Here is an 11,688-nt window from a genome sequence, read left to right on the forward strand (position 1 = left end):
TTTTTTTTTTTTTTAGCTATGACAAAAAGATCTCATGTTTTTCCACACTCTCTAGCAAAATGTTTTTTTCTTTTCCCACTGTGGTGTCACTCTCTGTCCACATATTTAACGCTGTTTGAAAGCCAGCAATCTACGGAGACCCTAAAAAAACAAAAAAACATCTAAAGTTTAGTTTCACGTACTCACACGAAACTTTCATGTGCAAACTTAGGGACATGAATTTCAAAATGCTGTCGTCTGTCATGGAAACCCGAAAATAGAGATAAAAAAATCATTATAATCATGAACTCAAGCGTCATTATGAAACACATAAAACAAACACAAAGTGTTGGTCTGTACAGTTGTGCTGTTAAGCCTAATTTCCACTGGATGCGTAACGGCTGCGGATCCGCTCTGGAACGTCGGCGGAGTCATTAGGTTTCCATTAAAGTCAATGTGTGTATTTCCACTGACTGCGGAACGGCTGCGTTCCGACTGCGTCCCAGCTCCGGCGGTCCGTAGCTCTCCGGAGCAGATACGCAGAGCTTCTATTTTTGCCGGACGCCGGAGAGCTCCGCAGCAATTCAGCACACGGCAGACAGTGCGGGACAGGAAGTCCAGCACAGAAACAAAATAAAAATTCGGTTAATTTTCAAAATAAAATACACCATGCTCACGGTGGATCATATTTCCCTGCACTACACCTTGAAAACACAGCACAGAGTTGTTTCCCCTCTACTCCTCTGGATGGAAACAAACTGTTGTTGGTTTTGTGGTTCTATTCTACGTGAATTCGCGAGATACTGTGGGTGACTAAAGCTGTCAGTCATGGCCGCAGCCGTTCCGCAACAAATCTGGACCTAGTGGGTATTGACGGACGGCGGAGCACGCAGCCGTTCCGTGAGCACACGAAACTAAACTTTAGATTTTTTTCATGTCCCTGTAGGGTCTCCGTAGCAATCCCATTTAGCATCAGCTTAAAAAAAACTTTTTTTATATTATCACATTCCACATCTTTCAAACTTTCTGTACGTGAAGAATCCTACAGATGTTTGTAGAGGCGAAGCTGCTTTGCCTGTCTTCCTAGCTGACCGCGCGCCGCGACAACTTGCCAATTTCATGGCTCGCGCCGGGAAACACCGCGGCTACCATGAACCTAGCTTCAACTCCCTCTTCTCCTTTCCTCCTTGCCTCTTCTCTCCCCTCATCCTCAGAACCTGAAGTTCTTCCTCACCCCTCCGGCGGCCAAGTGGTCCCAGCTGTCCGAGGTCCTCAGCTGGCAGTTCTCCTCCGTCACCAAGCGAGGCCTGAGCCAGGAGCAGCTCAACATGCTGGCGGACAAGCTGCTCGGTAGGAACCAGCTCATGAAGACAAACGCCCCCGTGATACCTTTTTTGTTTTTTTATTTTTTTACACAGTCCCGTAGACCTCCAACGGAGGAGCGTCAAGTGTAAGGCTGCATTTACATTGCTACATTTTAGTTTAAAAACAAAAACGTTTCCCCCCTCTCATTCCCCCTGCTCTGGCATTTCCCCCCTCTCGTTCCCCCGTGCTCTGGCGTTTCCCCCCTCTCGTTCCCCCGTGCTCTGGCGTTTCTCCCCTCTCGTTCCCCGTGCTCTGGCGTTTCCCCCCTCTCGTTCCCCCTGCTCTGGCGTTTCCCCCCTCTCGTTCCCCCTGCTCTGGCGTTTCCCCCCTCTCGTTCCCCCGTGCTCTGGCGTTTCCCCCCTCTCGTTCCCCCGTGCTCTGGCGTTTCCCCCCTCTCGTTCCCCCGTGCTCTGGCGTTTCCCCCCTCTCGTTCCCCGTGCTCTGGCGTTTCCCCCCTCTCGTTCCCCGTGCTCTGGTGTTTCCCCCTCTCATTCCCATCGGGGTTGTGTTGCAGTCTCAACGGCCGCAAACGGAGACCTTTGGCAACACTGACGCCAGCGTTTTTTTCGCCTGATCGGGTCTCATCGGTTACAGTACGTCTCGTTCTCTGAGACAAAGCCACTAACGTTACCATGGCAACTACCAGCGACGGGCGGAGTTTACATGCTGCCTCCTGTTTACCCCGGCGAGAGTTAGTTCTTCTACTAGAGCTAAAAACACTCATGTTCACAGCGATCGCTTTTGGCTCGAAACTCTGCTTAAAAAAAACCCCAAAACGTAGCGATGTTAGATGTAGCCTAAATTTAACGCCTCAATGTTTCTCTGCAGGAGCCAAAGCCCAGAGGAATCCTGAGGGACAAATCCCCTGGGTCAAGTTCTGCAAGGTAAGCCACAGTCATTCTGAGACTAGATATTGTCTCAGATCTTGTGTTGTCTTTACCTGGTTTTCAAGGCTACATTACAGTAAGGTGACGTCATTTCCTGAACCGTTCTAGCTCTTCTATTGTTTCCCCCTTACCCACTTCGTTATTCTATCCACATTACTGATGATTATTTATCTCAAATCTCATTGTAAAAAAACTTTTTTGTTAAAGCACTAGATGGGAATTGTTAGGGTTACAGATTCAATTATTGGCTTATTAGCAAAGATGTTTTATCAACATTAATAAAGTTTTGAAAATGTGTATTTATAAGCGAGCTGTGAAACAGTCTCATTAGATGGTGTTCCCTTTAAATTACAGATCTGAATTAATTTGATTCATTTATCTGGTATCTTTTGAAAGGAACAAAAGAAGGAAGGAATTTGAGCACATACCTGTTTCACCAGCAGTTATTACAACAAATACACAAATAATCACAAACAACTGCTATTTAAAGTAGAATCAAATGTATTTACTCAATTGTCAATCAATAGCTCTTCAATCAATAAACCTACAGTATATAACCTTTTCAAACTGCAACAAAAGCAAAGCAAACAGACATGTAGCAGAAACTTTGTAGTCCGGGACAGAACATCAAAAATGGCTGCTTGCGTGGCAATCCCTTTGCTTGTGGCTACATGTCTCTCAGAGGTCCGTTTAATCCCCTTTCTGAAGGGCACCGTCAGCCCTACAATACCGTCGAGGATGATCAAGAATATTGCGATATTTGATTTTCTCCACATCGCCGGGCCATATTTCAAGCTTGTGACAGCAAGTGACAGTAAACTGAGTATCTTTGACTAGTGGTCGGACAAAATAAGACACGTGTGCTCTGTGAATGGGCGCTGAAACATGTATTTCTTAAATGAGTATACAATTGACAATAGAACATGGATCCTCCTCAATGAAATACAAAGCATGGATTATTAACAAAAACCTGTCATTTTTGTTGCTATGAACGTGTATATATGGACAAGTGCTAACAGCTAACAAAAAGCATAGCTTTAGCTCAACAGTCCGACCAATAATTACTTATATAATTCTAATTTGGCATATCCAAACAACATCAACAATTACCATCAACAGTCACACACGCCTTAGGACCTTAGCCAATGTTAGCAATTAATTGCGGAAAAAAAACTAAGAAAAATCGCTATTACAAAATTATGTAATAATTGTTACAGGTGTGTGTGTGTGTGTGTGTGTGTGTGTGTGGCGGAGTAGAAGTAGACAGTGGCATGAAAAGAAAAGACAACATTTGCACATATGTACAGTGCTGGAGTTAATGTGCATAGTTACATTCCACCACTGTGAGTAACAAAGGGCAGGATCTTCGCTAAACGGAACACCTTTTTCTTTTTTTGTCCAGCAGCAGAGCGCCAATGAGAAATCCTTTCCCTTCTGGTTGTGGATCGAAGGAATCCTGGATCTGATTAAAAGACACCTGCTCTCCCTCTGGAATGACGGGTGAGTGCTGTTGGGGATTTCAGAGTGAGGGCCCTGTCTTGCACCCGGCGCAGCGCAAAGCCCGACGCAAGTGTCTTGGCTAGTTTAAGACCGACGGCAGTTGTCAGTTTCCCGTCCAGCGCCCGCGTTTAAACAGCAAATGCACCTGTGCCCATCTGTGCGCCCCATGGGCGTGCTGGTCTTACGGGGAGGTGTGTTCAGGTGCATTCTGGGCGTGTTGCTATCTTGAGGCAGCGGGAAGTGATCGCACCATTGACCAACAAAAACCTGGTCTAAAGTCAATAGCGCAGCATTTCATTGTTATTTTAACAGCAAATTAGTAAAATGTGCCTAGGCTTATGCACAGCACGCGCACACTATGCTTGTTACACACACACACACATGCAAAAGATTACAAATAAAAATATTACGGTGCAAATCCTCCATCATAATAGCAATGCGCCAAGGTCCAAACACACCTGGCTTTTAAAGGGAATGGGAGATGATCTCTGATTGGTTGATTGCATGTTACGCCCAAAACACACCTCTGATTAATGAAGACAACTAAGTACAACCCTTTAGAACCATGCACCTGGCGCACGGACCCTTTGTTCCGCCGTCAAACTAGCAAAAGTGGATTTGGACACTCCCTAAACGCACCTGCGCCAAGCGCTTCACACCGTGCGCTCACATCATTAAAATAGGGCCCTAAATGAGTGTCAGTGGTGGAGGAAGTTGTTTTTTTTCCACCCCAGAGTACATACATACATAGTAGACCGCAGACTGCGGGAGTTCCGTTTTCTAAGGGTTACAATTCCACCGTTTTTCTGTCTGTCTGCAGCTCCATCATGGGCTTCATCAGTAAGGAGAGGGAGAAGGGTTTGCTGAGCGACAAGTGTCCCGGTACCTTCCTGCTCCGGTTCAGTGAGAGCAGCAGGGAGGGAGCGATCACCTTCACCTGGATCGAACACGACGTCCACGGTGAGCAAAAACGGCCTCCTCGACGCTGCAATGTATACAAATACAGATCTCTGCAGGGTAAATGTCTGCCGGAATGTTGCGTGGACGAGCCAGACCCTCCTCCGCGGCGCTGTGGAGGAAGGTCTGGCTATGCGAGACTTGACGCATGTGTAACCGGTATGAACTCTCTCTGTGAACGCAGACAAGCCGCTTTTCCACTCCGTGGAGCCGTACACAAAGAAGGAACTGTCCGCCGTCTCTCTGCCCGACATCATCCGCACCTACAAGGTGATGGCCGCCGAGAACATCCCGGAGAACCCGCTCCGCTTCCTCTACCCTAACATCCCAAAAGACAAGGCCTTCGGGAAGTACTACCCCAAACCCTCAGAGAGTAAGTCACCTCCCTAAGTAACTCCCATTTACTCAAGTGCTGTACTGTACATTTATACTCTTGTCACTTCTATGGACAATATATTTGACACCTGAAATTACCAGTTGAGTTTTACAATTATACCACGGTCTGGGTGAATCTTGATTCTGATTGGCTGCAGGGTGTCCTTAAAAAAAGTGTTATAGGACACGTACTAAAGGAGTTCCGGTGAAACTGGCTGTTTACCATTCTAAATGAATGCGCTACATTAAAAGAAAAAGAAAAGGTGGACATGTTATTTCCAACACTGTGTGGTGCTTCGGTGCCTCTGAACACCACAGGACGGCGCTAACGCACAAGCTGCAAGAAGCAAGCTACACCGCCCCTCTGAACTGACTTTGTTTCACAGCGAATAACGTTATCTCACATCCCGTTCCCTGTTCAGGTCGCCACTTCAGGCTGCGACCGATTGTTCGTGAAAATCTTTATATTGGTCTGGGGACAATGACATGGCTGGGATAGCTAGCTTGTCTTGTTGTTAAAAAAATACTGTCAAATTACATTTACCGATTGCCAACTGTACACAATGTTATTGGCTGCTATTGCTAGCATAGCGTTAGCTTTCTGGCTCGTAGCTGTCCGAACCATTGACTGTATAATATTAATGGACAAAGCATCCAGTTCGGCGAAGTGCTGCAAATGCGGAAGTACCTTAAAGCTGCATTCTTTCACGGCAAACGCGCATGTTTGGAAAGCGGTCGCACAACAGCTGAAATGGCATACTCCTTCATAGTATCCTTCAACAAAGGAGGAATGAATGTGAATCTGTGTTTAACTGACTTCCAGCTGTAGAGCCCATGGACGTGGAGAATGGTCCAGAGAAGACCGGCTACATGAAGACGGAGCTCATATCTGTCTCAGAAGTGTGAGTATTACTATTCCTTTAAAGATTATTTTTGGGTTTTTTTCCCCTTTTATTAGTAGTAGAGACAGTGGATAGACATGAAAGGGGGAGAGAGATGGGGGATGGGCAGTTCGGATTCGAACCCGCGCCGCTGAAGCACTCAGTAATACTCGGGGCGGCCTCTAGCTCACCCAGTAAGAGCGTTCGGCCCATGTTGGCTGTTTCTGATAGTTAATGTGGTTTAAATTTTATAAGTGAGAAAGTAAGTGAGTGAAATGTATTTATATAGTGCTTTTCACAGATAAAAAAAAATCATAAAGTACATTCAAAGTTATTGTAAAATACCCTTTTCCAATCTGGTGCTTGTTTTTGTCGTTCACCAGCAATTTACTGGTGAAATAAGTAATTGTTATAAGTTATTGTTATTACATAATAATGTAATCAAACGTTTAATTTTGACCATATGGCCATATTTTATATTATATACATATTATATACATCCGGTATCGGAAAAAACCCAAACAATACCCAACCATAGACGTATTGGACCTTAGTCGAGCCCGGCCGATAAGATCCAAACTATCGGTATTGGCCTTTACAATGGCCGATAAATTATTATTTTTTTTCTTTAAACATTCATTCATCAGAATCATTCATAATGACAAATAAGAGTCTGATGAATGAATATTTAAAAAATAAAATAAAAACGGACGAAACACCCTTCAACCGTGTTATGAGTGTTGGCGTTGCATAGTTTGTCCACCAGTGGGCGCTCTACAACGTCCTGTTTGGCAACACTCTGATTTTTTTCGTTGTTATTGTGTTTTTTTTTTTGTTCAAAGGACTTTAAGTTTCATATTTTAAGTTTGTATTTGTATACATTTTATTTATCAGAACTTTAATATATATTTTGATGTTCCTCTGTTCTGTTGTGACAATAAACCAATCATCATCATCATAATAATATATTTTAGTGAGGACTCAGGAATAACTACAAATGACTAATGTTAGGGAAATCTGTTTATGTTTTGTTACGCGTTTCTGGATTTTTTTTTTTTTTTTTAAATATATATATCGGCCGATATATCGGAATATCGGATTTTTTAATCACCAAATATCTGTATCGATATCGGCCTTAAAAATCGGTCGGGCTCTAGACCTTAGGGGGGCGTGTTGATGAATACAGTTGCAGTATGTCACAGATCTAAAGGAGTCAGTGTCGATGTTCTTCTGTCCAGGCATCCGTCCAGATTGCAGGACAACATGATGCCGATGTCTCCCGACGACTACAAGGTTCTGTCCCAGTACGTCAGTCCCAGAGACATCGACGCTGTGGTGAGTCCTCCTTCGTTAACGCATTGCTGACTCAATGTAGGATCTTAACATAAGGGCTTGGACAAAATCATATGCAATTTACACATGACACAAAATATAAAACATTGTATGATACAATATAAATAATGCATGAATGAAAAAAAATGTATTACATTACAAGATCTTAGAATAAATGCCTTGGCAAAAAAAGTCATAGCAGTAGTAGGTAGACGTTTTTGGTGCCTTTTTGAGGATTTTGGCCCTTTTTCACAACATTTTTGGCGCCTTTTTTGATGCTTTTGGTTCTTTTCACAATGTTTTTTTCCCCCAAAGTTTTTGACTTTTTTTTCATATGACACAAAACATTTTGTGTGGTTCTTCCATGAGATCAGAGCTGCTGCTAATGTGCTGCTTTCACTGCAATACAATTTAAATTGTAAGATAGGGTTATGTATGTCTGTCTTTTCCCGCTGTACATCTTGCTGTAAGTGTTTGCCTTCTTTCTCTGCTTTCAGACCAACAATCTGATTTCTGGATTTGGAGAGTTTGACGTTCAGGTAGATGCAGCTTTAATCTGTTGCTCTACACCTAAAGGACAACTTCTGTATTTTTCAACTCGCCACTCTGGGAACAGCATTTTTCTTTTAGGAAAATGTGCTTTTGGTTAAGGATTTCTTAACCTCTTTGGCTGGCAGTAATCAGCTCCAGTCCAAATGGTCCGTGCAAGGGGCAGTGTATGGACTGCAGTGTTAGGATCCATTTGTACAGAAACTGTAGCACTTGTCTGGACCAACGACGGTTCATTTAAGGTATAGTTCCGACGGATGTCCCTCACTTTCCGCTTTCTTTGCGTTTACATTAAACTGTGGTCGCATCGAGGAAACAGTAAAGGGTAACTACCGTTCTTTTCATGACTGATGGGAACAACAATCACTGAAATTGGTCCAGTATTACACAAGATCGCCGCTGCCAACTGCCGCGAAACAAGCTACAATGCAAGTTAATAGGACAATTGTCCAGCTTGTATTTACCCTCACCAAAGTGCTCATTTTGCCGCTGACAGGCTCAGAATATTATTCTAAGTGTCTGACAACATTAAGGATAGGCTTTCTAAGGATGTCGACCTTTCTGTTAAAAAGTAAGATCCTTTTTTTAAACATAAAAACACTCGCGAAATTGCATGTGCTAAACCCACCAGACTTCATGTAAATAAACAGGAATTTTAGCATCATAAAATACACTAAAATACAGTCGGAAACAAAATTCCAATGGTTTCCAACCATCACAACTTTAGTTTTGGTTGAAATAAACACATAGTTTACATGTTTTACAGAGTTGGCTCTATACACGCTAAAAATATTGCTTTTATAAAATGGAGTCTGGTGGGTTTAGCGCTAGCGACTTCAGAGTTGTTTCTGGTTAAACCTAAAGGTCTCAAAGAGGTTTAAAGGTCTATCTCTGTATGGATCCTTTCCATAATGTTGTCAGACACTTAGAATAATAATCTGAGCCTGTCAGCGGCAAAACAAGCACTTTTGTGAAGGTAAATACAAGCTATGAACTTACATTGTAGCTTGTTTGGCTGACTGCCGACTGCAGCGATCTCGCTTAATACGGGACCAATACTGGAAAATAGGGCCTAGGTTGACATTAACCCTGTAACCGGAACCTCTGATCAACGTTACACACTGAAAACGTCAACTTTTGAAGAAAGCTTGGATTGTGCGGTTCCGGCTACAGCGTTCTTGCTCAATACGGGACGAATTTCAAAGACTTTTGTTCCCATTAGACACCAACGCATGCGTGCACTGGGTCCAGGCTGAGAAAAACAATATCGAAACAACCCTTTTTAATACGCCGTTGCCGACAGTACTTTGCTTGCTTCACTTTGTGCCTCTGTGCCTTTGTATTATTAGGTATTATTAAGAAAAAAAGAAATGGACACATTTATTGAACGAATCAAATAAGCTGTTCTTCTCTTCTTTTTCTCCCTAGATGAGTGCAGAGTTCCCGGACCAAAACTGAACCAAAAACCAAAAAACTGAAGGCTTTCTTACCTTCATAACGTCCTTTCTTCTTTCTTTCATGCGATACGCTCTTTAGTGGCGATGGAAAGACCTTGACACTGTCAAGATTATTAAGACCAGGATAGAGGTCAGTGAAGTAACCAATCCCATAGAGACGAAAGCCCCACCTGGACGACATCAACATTAGATTAGTGAGGATAAAATATTCACAGATCTTCAACTTGCCTGTTTTGAAAGTTTTTCATCATCAAAGTAATCCAGTAAATCCCTGTTAATGTTAAAATTGCCCCTCCTCCCCTAGAGATTTTTTTTTTTTTTTAGACATAATCCGTGTACATATAGATTCCCTTTTTTTTCGCCATTAAATGTGAACCTTAAACTTCCGAGCAGCCATAACTGTAAAACAGTGGAATTAAAGAACGCTTCTGTATGCCTATATAATTTCGTAGCAAATACTGTGAGCTTAAAGCATGATTATTACAGCAATCTGAAATGTGTTCTATTACACAAAATGTAGGAGCTTTCCTGTGGCATTTTATTTGAGAAACTATCATTTGCTTTTGTTTTCACGAGTAATGGAAGCTAGCGCAAATAAACCACAAGGATGAAGTACGTGGAGTCATTTTCTTATGTATTTTTTTTAGGGAGATCGGCAACACTTTACTTGAAGGTGTCGACATAATCGTGACATGACACTGTCATAACTATGACATGACATTGTCATGAACGTGTCATAAACGTTATAAACAAGTCAAACGTTTATGACTTCTGTCATTAAGTGTCATTCGGTTTTTGTCATGACAAGTTGACATTGTTTGGGTTGTCTTGATTATGACAACTTGACATGAATCAAAGTGACATTAACAGAAGTTGTCTTGGTCACGACAAGTTGACATTAAATTTCTTTGGCGTGTCCTTATTAAGACAACTTGACATTAAACAGGATGACATTATGTCAAGTTGTCATGACAAAGACATCCCACACAAATGTAATGTCAACTTGTCATAATCAAGACAACCCAAACAATGTTAACTTGTCATGACAAAAACCGAATGACACGTAATCACACAAGTCATAAACGTTTATGACTCGTTCATAACGTTTATGACATGTTCATGACAGCGTCATGTTGTTCTTCAGCGCTTTAATGAGAAAATGGTCAAGCTGTTTTGCTACATAGAGATCAAGACTGCTGCTATGGAAGATACAAAATTGTTCAAGTATCCAATAAATAAACAAATATGGAAATGAAAATAAATGATTAAATAGATTCAGAGATTCAGGAGTTGAAATAAATTTGGAAAAAGTAAATAAATGTATAAATTAATCAAATTTGAAAATGAAAACAGGAAAAGTACTTTAAGTTTATTTAAAAACATTTTGTATGATTACATCTATTTATTGAATAAATACAGGAATAAACAGCTAAACATGAACATGCATGAATAAAAAAAAATAAATGTTGAAATAAATATGGAATCTAGGAAATAGTTGTGAATGCTGAAAGATTAAGTTATTAAATTGCAAGGCAGGTGAAGAAGTGAGAACATTTTTTTAAAAAGTCAGAATGGTTGTAATTTTTCTGAATTTTATTGAAATGTATCAAACAAAAGTGGACCATTTCTCTACCCCGAATTGCTTGGATGATCGGATCACAAGTAGAGCTGTCTACTTATAAATGTATTATTGTTATTATAAATACACAAACACACATGATATACTGTATAAATAATGAATGTAAATCAGTTATGTGTTATTGTTTATATTACTGCCTGTAATTGTAATTTTTCGGTCTGAGAAAAAGTGCGCTCCTTCCAGCTGGCTTTGATGTTTATTATCACACCTTTTTGTTTATAAATTGTTAAAAGAAAAGTCATAGCATAGTATGTCAAAAAAACATAAGAAAGTCAGAGTATAGTATAAAAGAAAAAGTTCTCGCAAGTCCAATTCAGATGAGTTTTATTCACTGCGCGTCGTAAACAAGTCATAATATAGTCTGTCGAAAGTCATAGTATAGTATGTCGAAAAGAAATAATAATATAGTATGTCGGAAAAAGTCATAGTATAGTATGTTGAAAAAAGTAATGACATAGTATGTCGAAAACAATAATAGTATTTCAAAACAAGTGATTAAAAAGTCATAGTATGTCAAAAAAAGTCATAGTATAGTATGTCGATAAAAGTTATAGTATGTTGAAAAAAGTGATAATATAGTATGTCGGAAAAAGTCATAGTATACTATGTCGAAATAAGTCATAAAAAAAGTCACAGTATAACGAAAAAAGTCATAGTATAGTATGTCGAATAAATTCATGAAAAAGTCATAGTATAGTATGTCGAAAAAATTCATAGTATATTCTATCGGAAAGTCATAGTACAGTATGTAAAAAAGCAGAAAAAAG

General features: G+C 40.9%; 1 protein-coding gene across 8 annotated transcripts in view; it reads left to right on the forward strand.

Annotated features, from left to right (window-relative positions):
* The window catches only part of stat1a (signal transducer and activator of transcription 1a), a 33,101-nt gene extending 23,204 nt beyond the window's left edge, over window positions 1–9,897 (forward strand). For 2 of the 8 annotated variants that reach the window (XM_031304787.2, XM_031304780.2), the window contains 9 exons: window positions 1,194–1,329; window positions 2,173–2,228; window positions 3,634–3,731; window positions 4,552–4,691; window positions 4,873–5,061; window positions 5,887–5,965; window positions 7,183–7,279; window positions 7,774–7,815; window positions 9,254–9,897. In XM_031304787.2, the coding sequence (XP_031160647.1) occupies window positions 1,194–1,329; window positions 2,173–2,228; window positions 3,634–3,731; window positions 4,552–4,691; window positions 4,873–5,061; window positions 5,887–5,965; window positions 7,183–7,279; window positions 7,774–7,815; window positions 9,254–9,283 (867 nt within the window). In that variant the 3' untranslated portion in view covers window positions 9,284–9,897. Of the gene's footprint in view, window positions 1–1,193; window positions 1,330–2,172; window positions 2,229–3,633; window positions 3,732–4,551; window positions 4,692–4,872; window positions 5,062–5,886; window positions 5,970–7,182; window positions 7,280–7,773; window positions 7,816–9,253 lie in introns of those variants that run through there. The other 6 variants (XM_031304781.1, XM_031304782.1, XM_031304784.2 and 3 more) reach the window with 5 other exon arrangements.
* Window positions 9,898–11,688: the final 1,791 nt, after the last annotated feature.

Source organism: Sander lucioperca, chromosome 24 (genome assembly GCF_008315115.2).
Source record: "Sander lucioperca isolate FBNREF2018 chromosome 24, SLUC_FBN_1.2, whole genome shotgun sequence".
NCBI lineage: Eukaryota > Metazoa > Chordata > Actinopteri > Perciformes > Percidae > Sander > Sander lucioperca.